The sequence below is a fragment of the Spodoptera frugiperda genome, chromosome 26, assembly GCF_023101765.2.
Source record: "Spodoptera frugiperda isolate SF20-4 chromosome 26, AGI-APGP_CSIRO_Sfru_2.0, whole genome shotgun sequence".
Lineage (NCBI taxonomy): Eukaryota > Metazoa > Arthropoda > Insecta > Lepidoptera > Noctuidae > Spodoptera > Spodoptera frugiperda.
The window spans coordinates 8531381-8554977 of NC_064237.1; the positions used below are offsets into that span (position 1 = coordinate 8531381).

General features: G+C 37.3%; 1 protein-coding gene and 1 long non-coding RNA gene across 3 annotated transcripts in view; one reads left to right on the forward strand and one right to left on the reverse strand.

Moving 5' to 3' along the window:
* Positions 1-23597, forward strand: part of LOC126912527 (uncharacterized) — a 109912-nt gene that overhangs the window by 24174 nt on the left and 62141 nt on the right. The window lies entirely within an intron of this gene.
* LOC118264290 (putative inorganic phosphate cotransporter) overlaps positions 1-23597 on the reverse strand; it is a 51177-nt gene that overhangs the window by 13131 nt on the left and 14449 nt on the right. For both annotated transcript variants that reach the window (XM_050704988.1, XM_035576755.2), the window contains exons 3-6: positions 12939-13144; positions 10692-10928; positions 6427-6636; positions 406-573 (exon numbers count right to left, since the gene is read on the reverse strand). In XM_050704988.1, the coding sequence (XP_050560945.1) occupies positions 406-573; positions 6427-6636; positions 10692-10928; positions 12939-13144 (821 nt within the window). The remainder of the gene's footprint in view (positions 1-405; positions 574-6426; positions 6637-10691; positions 10929-12938; positions 13145-23597) is intronic.

The following is a 23597-nucleotide window of genomic DNA, read 5'->3' on the forward strand; positions in this document are numbered from 1 at the left end:
TGTGGATATTGAATGAACTAAATAGTATTGGATTTCGCTTTAAATTCTATACCCTGAATACTATTTTAACATACACCTACAATTGGGGTTGTGTAGTTGTGACATTGAATAATTATTAAGATTTTATTGGAGTGAAATTGGTTTCAAGTCCACCATTTGTTTTATAAGTCCTATGCAACAGAGGGCGAGCTTATTGTCATATACCGGGCACAATTCCAAACTCCGTGCTACTACTGAGAAATTGTCAAAAAATCGAAAAAAAAAATCCAGTAATAATTTGCTTAACCCGGGAAACAAACCCGAAATCCCTAACCTGGCAGTCGCACTTGTGACCACTCGTCCAATGATGCATTTGCCAGTCTATAACAGTCTTATTATCACGAATAAATTGTGTAAAATACTTACGGCTGCCCAAACAAGAGCCCACACTGGTGCTGATCGTAAGATCGCCTTCCATGGCACCGGGTCCTTGGTGCTGGTGTTCTCAGCCGTTGTCACATTGTTGTTCAAGTATGTCAGCTCCTTTTTGGAGATGTATGGGTGACTGTTCGGGGTACTGTAGCAGAAGAGACTCTGTAAATGGAAAAAAAATTGATTCAGTATTTACGAGTAGGTTATACTCACAAAACAGAGACGGTCTTCTCTTTTCTGTGGTTATACTCGTAATATCTTATCGAAGAGTAAATAAGGCAACTGTATTTAAGTTTTTGTGTTTGGTTCAGGATTCAGATAAATAATTCCTATAAAGCATTCTGTCAATAATAAACTATTATTTAATATTTTTGACAAAAAACAGATTCCCTCTTCATTAACTCAACTAAATCACGAAAAAATCAAATCTAACAATCACTTCCAATTCTTGACGTCCATAAACATCAATCACTCGACACTAATCCATACCATTATCGCAAAAGAGGCCGTAAAATACCTATAAAGCCGTCGATCAATTTACCGTCGCACCAAAGACACAGCAATTTGCCATTATTGGTCGCATTTACGTGCCCAGTAATTTTATTCAGAGCTCCCATTTTTTCCAAAATCCTTTCATTTTGTTTATTACTTTTTCAACAGCAAGACCATGATTAATTGGTCTATTAAATTAATTCAGTTTGTTTAGGAATACTTTTTAATTTAATGTTTGTTGTTATTAGTGATAAGATCGCCTCTCTTCGGTTTGTTTATGTGGGATCAGTTTACTGAAAATTTGGTGGTGCCATAATGGTTATTTTTGTTCCTTTTCTATTGAAAAACAGTATTTACAACGATGAGGATTTTTTGATTGCTCTATGATAGTTAATTTTAATTTCTTTTTAATATTTAATTAAGTATTTATATCTGTATGTGTATTCTTTGCTTTCTTCGTCTACACGTAGTTTATAACTAAATTACGTCATAGAAAAGTGAATTTCTTTTGCATTTGCTATATAATATAATACACACTTATCTTACATACTGACTGCATCAAGATTTCCTTTTAAAAACAGTCCTTGAAAGAACTTTATGAATGGTTCGATAAATATTTTAGTTAAAATTCTTTTCACAGCGTTTTCATGCATCTGCAATTTTATGAGAAAAATAGTTTCTCGAATATTTCACGTTAAATTTTGTATCGACTCGCTTGCTTTTAGAATTTTCCTAGGAAAAATTCCTTTTAACGAAGCTAGAGGTGAGTGTTTTGCCTATACTGAGTTTTTAATCAAAATATACATGGTTTTATAGTGAACAAAAAATATAAAACTGTTAACAATTTGTCGGAAATGTTCATTAAAAATCACGATTCACTTCAAATAGTGAATATTAAATTTAAAGGTAACATTTCAGTTTACACTAAACTGTTGACGTGGTGGATGGGCAACAGGCTACCATGGAACGGGCAGCGGTTTCAATTCCCGCACGGAGTTCAACTCTTTGTGTGATCCACAAATTGTTACTTCACGCACTTACGATACAGAAGAAAACCTTAATGTGGAGCAACGTTTAAAATAAATACACATTTATTAACCATGTTTAAACAGTGTGATTTAAAACAATCATCTCCTGCCCAAGCAACACGTATAATTTATTAATCGATGTCCAAAGATTTCTTAATTAAACCCTAATCACATTCAACAACATCCAAATGCCGGAAGAACTACATTTAAGGATAGTTCTAATCATATACGTAATCTTCTACAATATAATCCTAAGCACTACTTCCTAGTCACTTAGTATTCTGTACCGTACCTAGTATGAGCTCATTCTCTATTATAGGATAATGACTCATGGTGCTTCCAATCCCTTCGATTAACTTGTCGATAATCCCGTGAAATATCGCTTCGTGTCGAGATAATGCCCTGCATGGAAGCACGATAAAAAGTCTGTAAAGCGTGTGGGTATAAAAGTGTAATTATGTAAGCTTTATTAAGGGATGCTCATTAAAAGTGATTGATTTAACTACTCTACTATGTAACATCAGATCATTTCAATCTTCAACAGATCGTTCAGGTATCATATTAAATTAATGCTTCTCATAACTTTATGAAACAGCACAGAAAAAAAACAAAGCAGAAGAGTATTTTTTGTTAAAATGACGATATTTTTTACTACTTGTTATCTGTTCATGGCAGTCTATTACAGAACAGTTACACTTTTTTTGGGAAAAGCTCGCCACCACCTCCCAAACTGCTGCAAGTCCTGTAAGCCAGGACCTACAGTAAAATACCGGAACTCTGAAGTCGAGCCCGTTCGAGGGACATGAATAACTGGCATGGATCATCATCATCATCATCATCATCATCAGCCTATAGCAGTCCACTGCTGGACATAGGCCTCCCCAATTGTTCGCCACTTTGCTCTATCACTAGCGACTCGCATCCAGCTCCTGCCAGCCATCCTGCGCAGATCGTCACTCCACCTCGCCTGGGGGCGTCCTACACTACGTTTACCGAGACGCGGTCTCCACTCCAGGACTCGCTTACCCCAACGGTTGTCGGTCCTGCGGCTAATATGGCCGGCCCACTGCCACTTCAGCTTGCTGATCCGCTGGGCTATGTCGATCACCTTGGTTCTCTGCCGAATCACTTCGTTTCGAATGCGATTTCGGAGAGAGACACCGAGCATAGCCCTTTCCATAGCCCGCTGAGCGACTTTGAGTTTGTGGACCAGTCTAGCCGTAAGTGTCCACGTTTCGGCACCGTATGTCATTACGGGTAGGACGCACTGGTTAAAGACTTTCGTCTTTAGGCACTGTGGGATTGACGATGAGAAGACTCGACGGAGTTTTCCGAAAGCTGCCCAACCCAACTGAATTCTCCTATTCACCTCATCCTCAAAGTTGTTTCTACCTAACTGCAACGTTTGCCCGAGGTAGACATATTTCTGAACAACTTCGAGGACGGCTCCGTGAGTCGCAATCGGTTCCGGTAGAACATGTTCATTGAACATGACCTTGGTTTTGTCCAAGTTCATCCGTAGGCCGATGCGTGCAGAGGAGTCAGCCAGGTCGTTCAGCATCCCTTGTAGGTCCTGCAGCGTTTCTGCCATTATGACGATATCATCTGCGAATCGCAAGTGAGAGATGTGTTCGCCATTGATATTGATGCCACGTCCTTTCCAGTGCAGCGTCTTGAACATATCCTCCATTGCATTAGTGAACAGTTTCGGGGATATGACGTCCCCTTGTCTCACTCCTCGATGCAATGGTATGAGACGTGTTTGCTGATTCTGTACTTGGACGGACATAGTGGCGGCTTCGTAAAGACATCTCATCACTTGGATGTATCGCCAATCAACCTGGCATCGCTGCAAGGACTCCAGGACAGACCAGATTTCTATCGAGTCAAAGGCCTTCTCATAGTCCACAAATGCTAGGCACAGGGGCTGATTATACTCTTCGGTTTTCTGTATAATCTGCCGCACTGTGTGGATGTGGTCTATGGTGCCGTATCCGCTCCGAAATCCAGCCTGTTCCGGTGGTTGGAATTCGTCGAGTCTTCGCGCAAGACGGTTCGTGATCACTCTTGAGAACAGCTTATAGACGTGGCTTAGAAGCGAAATGGGTCGATAGTTCTTCAGAAGGCTTTTGTCCCCTTTCTTGAAGAACAAGACGACCACACTTCTGCTCCACGCCTCTGGAGTTCTCCTTCAAATAGGACAGCGTTAAAAAGCTTTTGGAGCTCCCTCAGTACGGGTTTGCCTCCAGCCTTTAGCAACTCTGTGGTAACGCCGTCCTCTCCAGGGGCTTTTCCATTTTTAAGCTGCCCAAGAGCAATCTCGACTTCGCCAATGCTGACTTCTGGCAGGTCTTCAGTGAAATGGCGCGTTAATGTAGCTCTAGAGTCCTCATTTTCGGGATCAGGGCGAGATGCATGCGAAGCGTATAACCGGCTATAGAAGTCCTCTATTTCCGAAAGAACCGCCGACTTAGAGGCAACAACTTCTCCAGTTGCTACGGTCAGTTTCGTCAGGTGGCTTCTGCCGAGAGATTGTACGAACACCTTAGACCCCCGATTCTGCTCGATGGCTTTTTCAATAGAAGCGGTATTAGAGCACCGGAGGTCGTGCCGCACGCGTTTGTTGATCTCCCGGTTCAGTGCTCGTTTTCCTGACGAAGTGACGGGTGGGTTTTCACGTCGTTTCCTCATCAGCCCCAGGGTCTCCTCGGAAAGTTTAGACTTCCTGCCCTTACGTCGCATGTTACAGAATCTCGTACCTTCGTCCCTGAGGACTCGAACTACATTTTCTAGGTTCTGGTTAACGTCCGTTGTGGTTTCCAAGGCAGCAAATCGGTTTTCCAGATTAAGCTGGAACGTTTCAGATCCAGTGATGGTTTGGAGCATAGTAGGTCGGAGCCTGGACTTCATCAAACGGACACGTTCGGCTTTAAAGTCGATATTCAGAGTGCCTCGGACAAGTCTGTGATCACTGCCGGTGTTAAACCTGTTGATCACGGAGACATCTCTGAATATGTATCGCCTGTCCGCTATGATGAAGTCGATCTCATTTTTTGTCATAGTGTCGGGGCTCCGCCAGGTCCACTTCCTTTGGGGCTGCTTTTTGAAAAACGAGTTCATCAAGAACAGCCCCTCTCGTTCGAGGAAGTTGACCAGCATCCGCCCCCTATGGTTTCTGACTCCAAAACCATGGGATCCTACTACCGATTCACTGCAATTCTGTACTCCCACTTTAGCGTTAAAGTCTCCCATGACAACATTGTAGTGGGTCTTAGTAGTGAAGTGGAGGGCCCTCGATATGTCATCGAACATTTCCTCCACCTCATCATCTGAATGTGCCGAGGTCGGTGCGTACACTTGCACCACCTTAAGGCTGTACCTCTCGGTGAGCTTGATAATGAGGTACGCTACCCTGCTCGACACACTAGATATTTCCACAACGTTATCAGAGAGAGACTTATTGACCAGAAACCCAACGCCACCTTGGGATTGTTGGTCTCCCTCTCGGAAGTACATTAGGTGGCCGGACTCTAGGGTTACGGTGTCCTCCCCTCTCTTCGGACTTCGCTTAACCCCAGAACGTGCCACCTAATCTTCCCAAGCTCCACCTCCAGTTGCGCCAGATGCGAGTCAAGCCGTAGTGTGCGTCCGTTGTACGTCGCCAGGGTCAATTTGTTTTGGTGGCCTCCCATAACCCGGGGATTCTTCGCACCCCCTGCCCCGCCGCTACCATGACCGCCACCGTGGCCAGGCCTAGCGGGGCCGCCGGGAACTAGGGGCCGCGGCCTTGTTCTTTTAAACATTGGAGGAGTTGCCCGTAATCGCCACGCTGGGCAGGCGGGTTGGCGATCGCAGGGCGTAAACTTCTCGCACCAGTGATGCTGCTGCCCGTCACTGGCCTGTAATTTAGTTTACGCCTTAATAGTGATGGTTATCCCGCCATCAGTCGGTCGCCAGAGCCTCGTTCGCTAATCGGCAGGATGCACCACGGGCAGGTGAGGTTGGCATTTGGGCAAAATGGTGGTAGTTCACCCCTTACACCCCCTTACACCCCCTTACACTGGCATGGATCTTACAACGAAATAAATCAGAACAAATAATTAAAGGAGAAGAAAAGAAAACACTATTTCCAAGCTTCGGCACGAATGGGCCGGCTCGACCGGAGTGATACCACGGTCTCACAGAAAACCGACGTGAAACAACGCTTGCGTTGTGTTTCGTTGTGTGAGTGAGGTTACCGGAGGCCCAATTACCCCCCTTCCCAATCTTCCCCATACCTGATTCCCCAACAACCCTTAAATTCCTAACTCCCAAAAAGCCGGTAACGCACTTGCAGAGCCTCTGGTGTTTCAAGTGTCCATGGGCGGTGGCGATTGCTTACCATCAGGTAATACGTCTGCTCGATTACCGGCATGTCTCATAAAAAAAAACGTCTCTCGGTGAAATAACGCAGAAGACAGAATGGCTGAAGCCTAAAGGTTTAAAGTACACTTACCCATAACAAGAACCACAAGATTCCAAAGCCTCCGAAGAAGTAGAACACATAAGCCCAATCCCTGCCATCAGCGAGCAGTATGCCGGACATAAAGGACCCGAAGATGTTGCCGATTTGAGCTCCACCGAATACTAGCGCTCCTTGGAACGAGCGTTCGTGGGGCGGCACCCATCTCGCCAACATGATCATCAGAGCAGGCATTGTGGGACCCTGTGGGAAGAAAGAACATGTTTATTTGTTTTGTTTTACATCCGAAATTACTTAGTAATACATTGATGTAATCCAAAATAATGATTATGGTATTTTTTTCCGAATAGATAATGATTTTAATTTAGGTTGTATAGTTTAAAATCCACATGTAAATTACTTCATTGTGTATTTATTGGCAGGTAGCTGTTATACTAATAAAATCGCGGGCAACAGCAAGTTTAAAAATAAAATATTTTGTAATCCAACTGCAACCCAAATCCTTGGTAATGATACTCTTACATACATTACATTTTCATTCGTATATTACTCGTACATTTACAAAAGTACGTTAATGTTTAATGTTCTTCATTCTAATCCTTTTTCCATCAGTAGCAAATCGATACAACTCGTTACCTATCTCCATATCTACAAATAAAATAACTAATCCAAGAGCCTCTTCGCGGTATCGAAGCATCTCGGATTTTTACTCTACAAATATTATATTCAGTTAATGCTTTCTTTCATCTCTGTATTCAAAGCTTCCTTATCCAAAGCCGGCTCAGTTAGTATAGCAGCCTTTTCAGATAGACAGACGTTAAGAATCTTTCTTTGACGGTCGCCAGCATGACAAGCTATCCTTTTCTATTTTTCTTTATAAAATTTTGAACTTTATTATAATGATATAAAGTCTTAAATCTAGTGAATAAAATTGTCAGATTGGTGTAGGTTGATCTGCTGGTGACCGTACACCTCAATCGACAAGCTCTTATTTTCCTTTGGTTCTGCTTTAAAAAAACAAAGATAGGAAATGACTAGGTATTTAATTTTGAAGCAAGGGAAACTCCACTTGCGCTAAAATACACAGCTCTTTGTATCGCTTTGAATGAGGAATTCTGTGTTGATTTTTACCCTTTTTTAATGGTGGGAAATATAAGGTGAAAGGAATTCTGTGTAATATGTTTTGCAAAGGTTATTAATTGTTGTAAGTAAATACTTACTAAAGGAACTCGTTTAGTTTATAAAATGTTAGAAAATACATATTATAAAGGAAAATATTAACTCTAAAGAATGAAACATAATAAACTAGTCATTATGTTTTTCGACTTACCCACGTAACTATTCGATAAGGAATTCGACTAGTTTCAAGCCATGCTATAGGCTCATATGCATGAGCAGCATTCCGCAACGCACGACGCGACACGGAGACAGTCGCGAGTTCCTCGTGAGTGAGCCGAAAAACATAATAACTCTGAACAGTTTTTACGAATCTGTTGACTCTAAAGAGAGTTATTAATTTACTTTACCTACATACACTAAGACTAATTACGCAGTATAGTTCTAATTAGGGTATTAGAAATAAGCGATAAACGATTACCGATATCGCTTAATATTAGAAAGAGTCTGTGTAAAACCTTATACTTTTTTTCTCTGTTCGTCTCATTGCGTCATTTATTTTCACAGGCGCTTTATCAGAAGCAATTAATTGCGTTTGTATTTAACCCATGCGTGTTAGAACAAAATATTTTATATTGTCTATTTATGTACCAATAAAATTGGTACTAACCGATAATTTTGATTCTCTAAAAATTGTTGCTAAAACTTTGGAATTCAATTTTAATTTTGCCCTACTCTGAAACTAAGTATGAGACCTTGTAAAGGGTACCTACCTGCATACTACTAAATTGTCATTGTTATTATATGGGTAATTTTAATGTGATACAGGTCGACCTTCTCTGTATAAAACGTACAACCTGCATTAACCTATATGTATAGTTACCTCAGTAAGTACATATCTATGCATGCAAGTATGAATGGAACCTCTCACCCATGACGCTTTTGAATCGATTTCATTCATGCTCCAATACTTTAGAAAACTAAGATTTTCCATTATCTAAGTACTCGTATTATACTTAGTCTGCGTTTAAGTTATAGAAGGCATACGTTTTTGTATATGTTTTTTTTTAAAGAGATGTGTTAAGGGTAAGAGTTGCCGTATCAAAATTGATTTTAACAGAGAATGTGGCAGTTATTTTTTCTAATTGCCAGTTATAAAAATCGCTTATCATAAAACTAAGTTTCGTGTTATCACTGAGAATTCTTAATTAACACATTAAACGCCCGTGGTGGGCACCGTTGACCGACGTTAGCGGAGGATTTGCCTTTAACAGTTTTGTGTTGGCAGTTCAAATACTTAAAAATTCGTAACAAAACTATATCTATTTTATTAACTTGTTGAAACATCTCTCATCCTCGATGGCGATGGTAGAGTTAGTTAGTCTGACTGAAATATAAATAACTATTTCCATTGTTGCAAAATTATGCATCTACGTACCTATATTATTTCGCTTTATCAAAACCTGAGACAACAAGTACTACTAGAATTTATTAAATAAACAATGTACAACTAAAACTTGTTCAAACAAACGTAAACGGTGACAACATATAATAATAACAATTGGCAAAAACGGCACACTTTTATCACGAATACCACATAAAATATATCAGCTTGTTTAACTAAGTGGGGACGCGTAGAAAATACTCGTACCTATAGTAGACACGACATATGAAGCTATAAACAACCAGTTTATCATGGTCTCACTTTATATGATCTTTCCACACATTCAACGGTCAATGAAAACTGGTTATGTATAACCTGACGTGTATCTGTATTATCGCAAATACCACGTAATAAATATCAACCTATTTTAACTAAGTGGGGACGCGTAGAAACTACATAAACTACACAATGACATAATATGAAGCTGTAAAAAACCAGCGTATCATGATCTCTGTTTGTATAATATTTTCACACAATCAACGGTCAGTTTATACTGGTTATGTATAACTTGATGTGTAGCCGTATACATTATATAGATACACACTACTAACATAGGTATGTATGAATTTTATTGAAAGTGACGCAATAACACTTGAGTTAAGAGTAAAACATATTGTGGTTATCTATAGTATGTAGGTACCTATATGTAATGTATTTTGCACTATAGAACTTTAGTATGCTGTTTCTAAGCACCATGTAGGTTAACATTGACATACCTACATAATTATGCAGATGGTATTAAGTTGCTAATGGATTATAAGCTCATAAACTCACAGACTTGTTGTTCGTAAATTATTTTCCTTTAGTGCAGATGATCTTGGAAATGTGTGTCAGGCATTATATTTTCAGATTTTCTTGTACAGCTAAAGTTTTTATTACAGACAAGCTCTGCCACTTCAGACAAGTTCGATAGATTTAGATTTTAGATTTCAGCCAAGATCGTCCCACCGTAGGGCAAATACCTTTTGATTTATGATAATATTTCAGTGAAAACATAATTACTGACAATAATAATATTATGATATTAAACAAACTGCATTAAAATTAAAAAATGTAGGTGTATAAAAAAATATATCATAAAATAAAAAAAAAACACATTTGTTTCATAACGTTACATAATTTTGTTATCTTTGGCTCTACCAACATTGTTCGGGACAAAAAATAAATATGAAGAGCTTAATTACAGCGAAAAAACGCCAAAAAAGTGGGTCAAGTTTTTAAGGGAGGCTAATAAATTGTTGCTGTTCCATCTTAAATAAATAATTAGCATATTTTGTTCCCACGTCATTCTTGGAGGATAAAATATTAATAGCAATACTCCAGTTAACATAACCTACTTCTTTATCTTGTAAGGAAAAGTGCAAGAATAAATATCCATATTATTATATACCTACTGGAAATGTGACGACTGATATATGCTTTGTGCTTATATTGTTCTATTTGTAATAAGGATTTTGTTAAGTCTTCAACTGTCATCAGAAAACTGATGAGACCTACGTGGCAATTAACGTATTTATTCACCAAATGGTCTGGTCATAAACGATACCAACGGTTCTTATGACTTCTAGATTACATGAAAAATATTTAAGATACTTTTTACCTTCACACAATAATTTATACTACATTTTACATTTAAAAAATCACGATACTTATCTTAGTGGCCATGTTTGTCGAGCTTTGAACAGTTTCACTTCAAAATCATTTGCAATAATAGATTATTCAAATAAGTAAAACTCACCTCTCCCATTCCTTGTAAAATTCGGAGTATAAACAGCCATGTAGCACCACCAGCTCGGATCACGACTGGGGTTAAGAATGTGAACACCGCAGTACTCAGGAGACCCACGCCAAGGGTCCATTTGCCCCCAAACTTCTCAGCTAAGTACCCTCCCGGCACTTGGGTCGCTGCATATCCGTAGTAAAAGCCGCTAAGTATGAGCCCTTGTGTCTTCTCATCCCAGTCGAAGATTGCGTACTGCAAAGAACAAGGTTTTTGTGAATAGGACAGTTATGAATAGTACAATATATTATAAGGAATCCAGACTTTTCTTTTTTCTTTTAAAAACACGTTGCCCTGCACTAGGATTTTTTCCTGTGTCGTGAGTGCGTTTACAAACATACGACTACACATATACACGATACATGATATCCAGACCCGAAACAACAATTTGTGGATCACACAAAGACTTGCTCCGTGCGGGAATCGAACCTGCTATACGTGACGCGGCAGCCGGTTGCCAAGCAACCGCGACAACCGTGCAGTCAATAGCATATTAGTAGCATTTAATGATCATCATTTTATCAATCGGTTCAGTTTATATCAGGTTAGTATCTATAAGTATTGTCAATATACATATAAAATATAAAAAATAAACAGACCGGAATAACGGGGGAAATATTTCTCATAGAAGCCTTTATAAAATTTAATTAAAAGTAAGTATACAGAAGACTTAGTATTCTATTAGGTTAGCAAATGCAAAGAGTAATAAAATGCAATGTTAATTAAATAGCCTTTTCGATTTTTATACATTCTTGTCTTCATTTATTTTTCAATCCACCATGTCTAGAGGACTAGAGCTGACGTTTATTTAAATTAGTTGCATATAAATGGGTCGTCAAAGTCGTACATAGATGTATTTAGACCGTTCATTGCTTAAAAGATAATATGTTAATAGATCATGAACCGATTTGTATGAAACGTCTATATTTTGTATGACTATATCTGTTCTGCTAATAGGTTTAAGTTAGCACTACACCTGAATCAATTCATTGAAATTTGCAAAATCTGTATTATCATAATTAGAGATATACAATATGTTCAACAGTGTCTACAAATACATAATACCTAACTATATACATACATTATACCACATAATATATCAGTAGAAACTATCTTGAAGCCGAACTAATCCCTTCTAAACTTTGTTCTGCCTAAGTCATAAGGACGATCCCAAACTGTGAGTGATTAGACCGCGATTCAAACTTTTAATCACAATTTCTAATTGCCGTCATGGAAACTCTGGAGCGAATTTATCTCTACGCATAACGACCTATGAGAGTAAAAAGGTAAATAAAAGCGGTTTTCTAATGAGGAAAGTTAAACGGCTACGGTTTTTCCAATTGGTCATATTCATGTCTACGTCATAATAGGCTGAGCGTACTACGCAGGCGTAGAATACGAGTAATGACGCGAAGTAAAGTTGTTTTGTAAATAAACATACTGTAGGTTGAATGTAACTAGGTAGGTTTTCAGTGGAAATAAGGCTGGCATACCATAGGTAATTAAAAGTTGTCAAAACTAATGAAACTGCAATAGTCAATGTTGTGTTACTTAATTTTTTACCACACAGACCTACGTTTTATATGATAAAGGTATGTTGACATCAAATACCTACAAATCCAACTAGCTTCGACTGAGGATTTATCTCTTGTATCACGCTCATATAGAAAATGTCTGCAGTCACTGAGTCGGAAAATAGCTAATACTTTTCTTACAAAAATGAGGAATGTGTACACTCAAGTACATTACGAACATTGATACTGCGTCATGTTACTCGTACTATGAACGGTGGAAAATAACTGACGTACGAACTAGGACTTTGAATAATGGTGGTCTTTTTTTTATGGGACATGCCGGTAATCGAGCAGACGTATTACCTGATGGTAAGCAATCGCCGCCGCCCATGGACACTTGAAACACCAGAGGCTTTACAAGTGCGTTACCGGCTTTTTGGGAGTTAGGAATTTAAGGGTTAAATGATAAATGATATATTTCTATTGTAATATTCAAGTGTATTGCGCAACCTAGCAATCCTACATCGAGAAACTCTTCGTGTGATTCGGGTCTACGTAACATGACGTGTATGTCAAATAGTATGTTTGTAAACCCAACCACGACACAGGACGAAATCCTAGCGCGGGACAAAGTATCTTACTAGTAAAAAATCAACTTATATTTAACTGTTGAGGTAAACAATATACTTACTGGTTTCTCTACTACAACTGAAGTAACGTTATTAATAAGATCATCGCTTGGACAGGCATCAGGGTCGACGAAATGTGATCCGCCCGACTTCGTGCGGTTGACCATCTGTGTGATAGCGAGGTTGAGGCACACCCGCATCGTGTAGGCATTGCACACCCCTAGCAAGCCCATAACTCCTAGTATGTAACGCTGGGGTATCACGCAACCTGGGGAAATAGAAAAAGAATTTATTCAATACGTAGGTTAGGTTGGTTTTTGTGTGATGTATTTCATTAATTACTTAATGCAATAGGCAAATGAGATCAAGGTGATTTTTTGAGGGGGGGAAATTATCTAATGATTTCTTCCGCCTTGCGCGAGGCGAGGGAGAGTTTCAGACTCTTACTGACTAAAAACCAGCCCGTTCCTACTCCTGCTTTTCGAGCCAGAGTCCCAGTAAACCCGTTAGGTAACCAGATATTATATTTAAGGTTATCACATTGATAGAAAAGCAATTTTGTCAATGTTCTAGTCAATTCTATACCACACGTTACTTTCCTATGAGTAAACGCGTGCCCTGTGCCTAAATGCAATCTTGTACTGGTAGTGTTTCTACTTAGTAAACGTTAAAACATACATAGACTTGGCGACGTAGACATTCTTATCCAACCCTAGTAACAATATCTTAATCTATTTATATACTTATCGCTAAATATTAGTTAAATAGCATTATGTTTGTGTCCGTCTAAAATTATCTTCAACAATAAAATTTCCACTAAAGAAGATTTTTTTTATATCAGCTGATTATATTATTTATTGTTTACATTTTTACATAAATATATGTATCAGTTTATACTGGTATCAGTCATTTTATTTTGATAATGTCAACTGAAACATCTGTTCAGCTCGTGATTATCACTCATCGTTTGTGGATGACTTAAGTTTTTTTTTTTATTGTTATTGCTAATTTGATCTTGAGTTGGAAGAAATGATTGGACTATGAATTAAGTGTGATGTTATTGCCCTTTAAATAGATCTGACAGGTTGATAGATATTATGGATTGTGTGTATAAGTATAGTTAGTTAGTTTTAGACTGATATAATAAATGATATTGTTTTTTTTTTAAAGAACGTTGCCCCCACACTAGTGTTTTCTCCTGTGTCATGGGCGTGGGTGCGTTTACAAACATACAAGTTCACATGCACATGACACCCAGACCCGTAACAACAATTTGTGGATCACACAAAGAGTTACTTCGTGCCGGAATCGAACCCGCTACACATTACGCGGCAGTCGGTTACCCAGCCACCGCGCCAACCGTGCAGGCTATGTCTTGTCTTGTGTTCAGTAATTTTTTCCTTTTAAGCCGTTGCACTATTGTAGAGTCCCTTTTCCTTCGCATCTACAATTTAGTCTTCATAACTACACGAACCATCCATAGTTTCTATCGCTTTCTCTTTCCTTCAGTCATTTAAATTCATTCCATAATGTGGTCGTTAGTTTCAATGTTCAATACTTTAGCCATTTTGTAAAGGATTACTGCTTTTTAATAGCAGTTCAAGATGTTTCATAGAAATGGAAAGTTTTTAGTGAAAACTTTCAGTTATTACAACGGGTCATTGTAGCTAGGGTTCTCATAATTTATAGTTCGAAGTTTTAACTTTTCCAATTCAATATTGTGAGCATTAATGAAAGAATCACAGTAATAGTATAAATGTGAAAGTTGGTTTGTTTGGGTGTTTGGGTTTGTGTCCGTCAATTACGCTGAAACTACTAAACGGATTTTGATGAAATTTGGTATACAGACAGGGTATGAGCTGACTTGGGTGATATTTTTATTCCACGGGAACGCGGGCGAAGCCGCTGATTGAAGCTAGTTTATACATATAGCAAAAATGGAAAAGAGGATCTATGGAACACGAAAAGATCGTATAAAGATTTTTTATATTTTTTTAATCTTAATAAAGCATCTTCATATCTATTGTTTAGAAGTAATTTTTTATAGTCTGTACAAATTATCTTGCAACTAAGTATTTATGGTACTTTAGTAGGCAAATAAACAAACTAGGGTAGGTAAATTCTCAATTTCCTGCGCGTGATTCTACTTGATTGAGGGAAATGGGTTAATCTGGTGCTTACTGGACGGTTCACTTAGTGAGCAACGCGACACTGGAAGTTGGAAACAACTCTATACTTAGGTACCTATAAACTACAAGTTATCTAGCCACATAGTAAATGGGGATAAAGAATATCATTTAGTTTCAATAAAAATCCTGAATCAAACTACCCAAAATGCATTTTAGTCGACGTTTGGTGGGCTGCTAAACTACCTTACAAAAGACGAGAACTATTGTCACGCCTTTTATCCCCGAAGGGACGACGATAGGTGCACTTTTGGGCACGTAATGCTAAATTTAATATATGTACATAGTACATCCACTTTGTATAGAAGAGAACTAAAATTATCTTATATTAATTTAATCTATATTTAATTATACCTATATATGGTGTCATGACGAAATTATTATTATGCATATCTTTTTGTTAAAATTGAAAAACGAAATAAAAACACTAAAATATATTGTACCAATCCCAAATAAGTAAATATTTAAATTACATTAATTTATTTATTTCATCCGGCCCTTTGTCAACGTTTTCAAGGTACAGTAAACCATATGAGTAACCATATAAGGTGCATTACACAATAACCATTAATTTGTACGTACAATACCAAGGACGACGAACTTAATACCGATGCTAGTTTCACAATTTACGCCCACTAGCGGATTAGAGCCCTTTACTTTTAAAGGTACAATCATAAATTGATCCTACGCAGGTAAAGCAATAAGGTTCAATGTCCTATGGTCGTATCAAATTTTAATTGCAAAACAGTCTCGGTAATATTTACCTTCCATACTAATAAGTACGCAAGTTGAGAAATCCGATAAATTATTTCAAATTTTATGCTAGTAGTTGGTTTTAAAAATTTTAGTTTTTTTTTAGTTTCGAAGTTTCGCTTTTAAATGTTTTTGTAAACTGGATATACATATAATTAACCTTTCCAATAAGAGAGTTTTTTGGTAATAAGTGCCCGCTGTTTCATGAAAAATATAATTTTCACTATAATATCCTTTAAGTGTAGCCCATTCTTAGCAGGCGGGTTGGCCGTCGCGAGAGCTACAAGTTAATCAAAGAGCGCTACTGCCAAGTACACGTCGAATGTGTAAACTCTCAGTCGGATCATATGACCCACGCAAAACGACGATTAATAAAAAGGGTACTATTTCCGTGTATCATTTCGAAACAACCCTAGACCAGCTTCTTACCAACTCAAACAAATTGGAATGGTCCTAAAATGTTTTTTACTCGAGTCAATCTTTCTTTTTATTTTACTCTCCAAGATTAACCCCACTTTGTAGTAAACAGTTCAAACCAATTTAAATTCTATTCATACAACGTTTAATACAGATTTCGATAAACGATATCAACATTAGTATTCTGTCTGCTTTTCAAAGATTGCATGATAACTCAGTTTCTTGATACAACTGTCAAATAACACGTTTATTCAATCTACAGCTGCATATCTTAATATAAATCGATTGATTTAAAAGATATGTACCTGGCAATCAAATTAAAATTATTATTTACATAATGAACATAAATTAATATAAGTACTTGTAAATGGAGTCTAGACTAGGTATCAAGGTAAGTGTATTATTCATTTTAGTTAAATGTAAATTAAATTAACTATTCTATTAGACGTGTTAAGTAGGTTTAAGTTTCAAGATCGCTTTTTTAAGGCTATTATTAAGTACGTTTTTTAAAACACCTGATATTACGTAATGTTTTGTCGATGTCTGTCGTTCATGGTTAAGAATCTCCGGCGTGATTTGAAAATAGTCGAGCGTTCTCAAACTATGACATAATAATTAAGTAATATTGAGCAAGCCATTATTGTTTGTGGCATTATAACTATGGGAGTATTATTATTATAACTGAGGGAGTATTGTTATAACTGAGGGAGTATTAAAGTGCGGCAGAGCAATGCTTTGGCACAAAATAAATGGGCTGGCTCGACCGGAGTAATACTTATTGAAACCGACGTGAAACAATGCTTTCGTTGTGTTTCGTTTTGTGTCCATGGGCGGTGGCGATTGCTTACGATCAGGCGATCCATCTGCTCGTTCACCGGCTTAAACTAAAAAAAACAGTCCTCTATCAAAGTATTTATTTACACAAATTATCAACCTTGAACTTTTTTCCTCGAAAAGACAAACATTACCCGATAGCAATTCCGTTTCATGAATAAATAGCATACAGATGAACTACATTTTAACTATAACACTTGACAATTGCAGTTATCAGGACCCATTGTTAAATTGTATTTGCAATTTTTCCTTATCAGTACATTTTCAACTGTTTCTGTAATGTTATATAATAAATAAATAAATATCATATAAGACTTTATCAGTAACAGTTGTTCTATTTTTGTGATACCTATTTACTAGGTACTGATGTTATGTCAGTGTATGTTTATTAGGCTATCATACTATTCGCAATAATATTGTGCAATTTCGGAAAATTTTATGTCAGTGTAATTTTGTCGTCTTGAAAACCAGAGTTTGCTACCCCGTTACTGCTGGGCATAACTAATATAATTCTGTTTGTCACTCAAGAGTATGTGTTTATCCATAACAAAAAGGTTTTATTCCTATTCAGTAACCGATACTTATGACTTAAGCTGACCAATAACTAGATCGGTTGTTCGGACTGCATAAGCTGTCGTTTAGTGTTTCACAAAAATCAGTTTGATTTAACCCACCAAGAGTTGTCCTAACTTTTTTATGGTATAAGCCGGTAAAAAAGCTGACGGATCACCTGATGGTAAGTAACTGATTACCTTATAGTAAATAGGTAATCACAATCGCATTGTAATCGCAAAACCTGGAAATTATTGTTCCGTTAATTATTGTTCATGTTGGTTACTGTTGTCTACTCAAATTGTAAAAAATAAATAAATACTAATAACAATCCACCACCATTTTATATCAGTATAAAAGAATCAAGCATCAAATATTTACTAAACTACATTATTTAACTAACGTAGCGAACTTTCGCTTGACAATCAAGCAGCAACGTTCCTAGGAAAAGTCTATCATACATAGTTATACGAGCCGTGTGTTATTACTGTTACTATTGTTGGTAACTACCTAACTACATATTATATTACTTTCGCAATGTACATGTAGGTATGTAACTACGTATGAGAAAGTTCCCTTGTACTGTACCTCGAGAAGAACAAAGTGTATGACGTACAATAATGAGTGAAAATAGAAAATTATGTCAGTATGAATGTAATGTAGAGCTATGAGTATGTTATTGCAAGTTAAGGTTTAATTTAAAATAGTATCTCATTTCAATAATGCTTTTTACTGACGTAGAAAATTATTGACTGTGATTTTCGAAATTATTCTCGATTTACTTGAACTTGTGATCTTTATTTATCACTAGCTGATCTGACAAACTTCGTACCATTTGTATCGTCTAAAAATTATTTTCTAACCTTTTAGACCTGCCCTAGGCTCCCAAAAATAATTCAAGACCAAAATTAACCAAATCAATCCAGCCGTTCTCGAGTTATAGCGAGACTAACGAACAGCAATTGATTTTTATATATAAAGATACTACAAGGTAAATTAATCGATATTCAGAATAGTTTGAAATTATAGCCTTGTATTTCAACAATCTTCACAACATCTTAGTTAACAGCAAAGCGCTCTGTACCATTACTTCTCAATAAATATTTGAAGTGAACTTAAAAGCAGTAAAGGAAACGACTTCGCGAACAAAATGGTTAAGGCTCAGTGGGACCAGTGTGTACTCAGTCAATGCGTCAGTCAATCAATAGGTCGTCGACTTATTCCTACGGAACTTTTGCTAGTAGTTGTAATACATAGTATGGTAGATACCTAAGTACTACTGATATTTAATTTAAGATCTTTTGCTACTTCTGTATTTATTTTTGTAAAAACTAAATTACTAAAAAAAAAAACACGGTTTACTAACGTAAATGTATGGAGATCTCTACTAGTTGCGAGTCACAGAGAGACTCCTCATCATGAGCAGCGTGCCTAGACGCGACGACTGGACTCGAAACTGGTGAAGCTTTTCTCCATATATTTACGTGAGTAAAACGGGGTCTTTTTTTTAATTATCATCTAAATTTACTTTCTAGAATTAGATAAGAGATACAGGCTTCTTCTAGTTTAATTTTTATTAACGTGTAAAAGGTCCATGCAAATATTCCATTGTAAAAGTAAAAGGCCTTTTTACTAGAGTATCTTTAAATATATTTTGATTTTTTTTTTTTTTTTTACATTTAATGGGTCGACGTTTGGCCGCTATCTCACCTGATGGTAAGTGATGATGCGGCCTATGGTGGAGCACGTCTGCCCATAAGCAACCTATTCACTCGGGCCTTGAAGACACCTAAGTTATACCCATCAGGAAACACAGACTCCGGCAAGGAGTTCCACTCCCTAGCAGTTCGCACACGGAAGCTTGAAGCGAAGCGCTTCGTGCGAGGGGGTGGGATATCTACCATGAAGCGGTGACGCCTCGCCGATTGTCTTGTGGTTCGATGATGAAAAGGACTAGGGGGAATCAAGCTGTGCAATTCCCCCGCACACTCCCCGAAATGTATCCACAATGTAATCCTGTGTTCAAGGCTTTGAAGCCGGGCCTCCACAAGCGCATTATCATTGATGAGCTTCTTGGCACGCCTTTCAATGTGTTCGAGCGCATCCAGCTGGTATTTCACCACTAAACGAATATATTTATTGTCACATTTACATGTGATTCAAATAACACACATATGTACGAATTTGTAACTACATCAGAAAAAAATATACTCCTAAATTCATCGCCCACTTACAAAATCAATGAAAAAGAACAAAACACATAATATCAAAAATTATAAACAGTTGTTTGTCCAAGGTCTCCATTAGTTTACTCATGGCAACATGTTTGACATGCATTATAACAATAATCGATTCGAGTGGCTCGGTGACAAAACCGTGTTTTATCTCAAGTGTTCAAGGTCATATACGATTTATCCATTAGTAGGTGTACATTCATGTTTGGACAGGTTAGTACTATGAAACATTATTATTTTTCTTCTAGTTTTTAATTAACTATAGCGGGTCACTGACTGTTAACAGATTAATCAGATTATCTATAATGTAGTATATTAATATCTTCTACTCGTATTATTGATTTATTTATTTTATACATTATTGCACGCATACATAAAATACATTTTAGTAATAGTTGTAATAGTTACCCGACTGCGCCAGAAGGAGGGTTATTATAAAATTTTGTTTAATTATAATTTTGAGTACATTGGGCGGTCTTATCACACACGGTGATTTCTTCCAGACACCCTTTGGAATTTTTAAAATGTTAAGGCTATGTGTACTTATAAATATGATTGGTGGAAGCCAAACGCATCCACAGCAACGTAGCACAACACATTTATTAGAAAAGCACTCTAAATCTAAATAAATAATAATAATTATCTAGTGGGACGAAACCTATTGCAACATCATGGCTACTAGCCTATTAAATAAATACAAAAGGATGCCTGCTCAAGCTGTTAACGTTGTGTGCCAATTTCTCTTAAGTTACACACTCGGGACGCTCGGGTCTGGTGGTGTCTGGTACAGTTGTCGTACAAAATTTACGACCGAATAGTTACTCAGCAGTTTATTAGTAACAACAGTAGATACGCTAGTTTTTACGAACCTAGGTTAAGAACTTCTATGTCTACATGAAGATAAGGGTACCCTGGAAAACTTTACAAAAAACGCATAGACTGTCTCGGTGAACCAGTGGTCGCAAGTGCGACTGCCGGACAAAGGGTCTTGGGTCCGACTCTCGGGTCGGGCAAAGTATTACTGAACTGAGTTTTTATTTCAATTTTCCGAAAATGTATATTTCAGTGTATTTTGTTAGCTCTATCCGAGTAGCGAGTAGTTAGGAATAGGCTCACCCCGAAAAGTGGGTGTACATTGTATAGTGGCATTACGTGCACCTCTGCCTATCCCATACAAATGTGTTTTGTATCGTAAATTTTATTGTTTGTAGGTTTCTGCACTAAAATTTATAATTATTATTTTTAATACTGTTCTGTGGTTAGCTTGGGAGAAAATGAGGATTTTCTCAATATCGGGGGATATCCATGCATAAACAGGGTACGCAATTATCCCCAATGACTGGTCAAAGTCCTTCTATCCTTGTTGACTAGTTCAGTACTGGTCCTGTCAAATCATCTATTGTTTGGATTTTACGTTTTATACGTTTGACGTATTGTTTCAGTCTAGTTTGTTATTTTATCCTGTTATTATACTCGTACATGCAACCTCACGTGGAGATACATCTTGGGTATTTTAGACTTTAGGAATATTCCTTCCTTTATATGCTTGAGGGAATCGACCAAAATTGCACATGGTAGATGTAGGTTCCTATATTCAGTAAAATAATTTGGTGTGTAATTATTAAACTGTCCATGGACACCCGAAATACCAGAAGCATTACAAATACGTTGCCGGCCTTTTGGGGGTTAGGAATTTAAAGGTTGTAGGAGAATCAGCGATTGTCAAGAATCACTCCCACAAAGAAACACAACGCAAGCGTTGTTTCACGTCGTCGGTTGTCTGTGAGGCCGAGGTATCGCTCCGGTTGAGCCGGTCCAAGTACGGTGCGTGCCGAAGCATGGCTCTCCCACACTTCTAATTGGTTCAATGTATACTAACTAAAATTAACTGCCTCTATAAATTTCTTACAAATAATTTAACTTTCAATACTCACATCTAACAGTTGTTTAAGTTGGTACCTACTAATCTATCTAAAAGTTTCTCACGTTCTGTAAACCGGGAGAATTGGCCACGTTCTATTGGCTTTCTTCCAACACAACAACGAGGTGCTACTAAGTATTGTGTCAAGCCTCTATTTGTATTGCAATCGTGTAAACAACTGCTACTGTGATTTGTATTTGGCCTATATTATTTTAGGAATATAAATTTTATGCATCCTTTAGGGTGCTTTTGCTACCAGAGATGTGCTATGTTTCGTTGCTATGGATGCGTTTGGCTTCCACCTATAGTATTCATTGGTATACATAGCTTAGCATTGGTGAAAACGGACTCAGCTAAGCTATATTTTTTAAATGGAAAGATGCGTGTTGTGGATGACGGCTATGTATGGCTTCTTTACTATCGATATAGGAAGATGCGCAGCTCGAGTATGATAGCATACTACTTTATGGCAGCGTATCTTAATAGTACATCTTACTAGCACCGCTACATAGGTTATTATCGGTGGAAATAGTCACATAGTTGTTATTAAAGAAGTATTTATCTTTGTGAAGCTACATAGCACATCTCTGGTGGAAAAGCAACCTTATGACAAAACGATGACCCTTTATTGACACAAGACTTAAATATCAAGATAATTGACATAAATCAATATCATTACTAATAAAGCGAGCTTTCTAACATTAAATATTTAAAATCACGGCCAATTAATCAAGTTTCATAAATAAATTACAAAGACAACATTGTTTAGTTGAAATAACATTTGACTGTTCTCCATTCCTTTGCTTTGATTGCAGATGAAGCAAAATAATAATTAATCTGTTTAAAATGAATGCTGACTCTAATAACGCTACTGTTATTGAGTTTCACTGAAACTGGTCACTCAAGCATTTTATGTCACACAAGTCGCATACTGGGACTATTAAAGGTGAATGAACTTCTGTTCCGCAAAATATTTAAATGTATTATCTGGTCGCCATTTTAGTCAATTATAATTCTGATTTTGATCCGTTTATGAGTTCTTTAGGGCATTGATATGTATGAAAAAAAGAGGGTTTATTTCTTAATACATAATACATCGGAGCTGCGCACTAGCAGGAGTAAGGACGGGGTGGTTTTTAGTCTGTAAGAGTCTGACACTCCCTCTCGCCTCGCCCAGAGCGGGAGAAGTCATTGGATGATGTTCCCCCATAAAAAAGTACATTAACATATTCACAATTATCTCAAGTATATTTCTATTTATTTACAATCTGCAAGCTCGACTGGTTTAATTGCATTATTTCGATCTACTTATGATTTAATAGGCTCTCACTGTGTGGCTTCTAAAGATGCATTAGCTTTGTACGATCGTTGAATTGATTGCCACTATGTGTTGGTAAATTCTGTATGAAGTTTGTTTTAAACATATTCATATAATGTGAGTGAATACACTCATAATATAGATATTATTAGGTATAGTTACCTATGCAGATTTGTATTCTAACATAAATGGAGTGGTCTTATAGTCTTAATCAGATAATTAGTTATAGAAACTTTTTTATTTATTAAGTTATTTAGCTTTTGTCTGTTTGTAATCTGTTTGTAATGTTGAAATAACCGCTTTTTACTACACATACATACGATACATAAACCATTTTTTTTATTTGGCTCTCTGTCTGTCTGTTGGGTCGTTCTGGATAATCTTTGAAATAGCTAGACCGATTTTGACGGGGCTTTCATTGGTAGGTATGTGATGTACCTACTAAGGAGTAAATTAGGCTACTTTTATTTGTCACAAAGTCCGTAATCTACGCGAGCGAAGTCGAT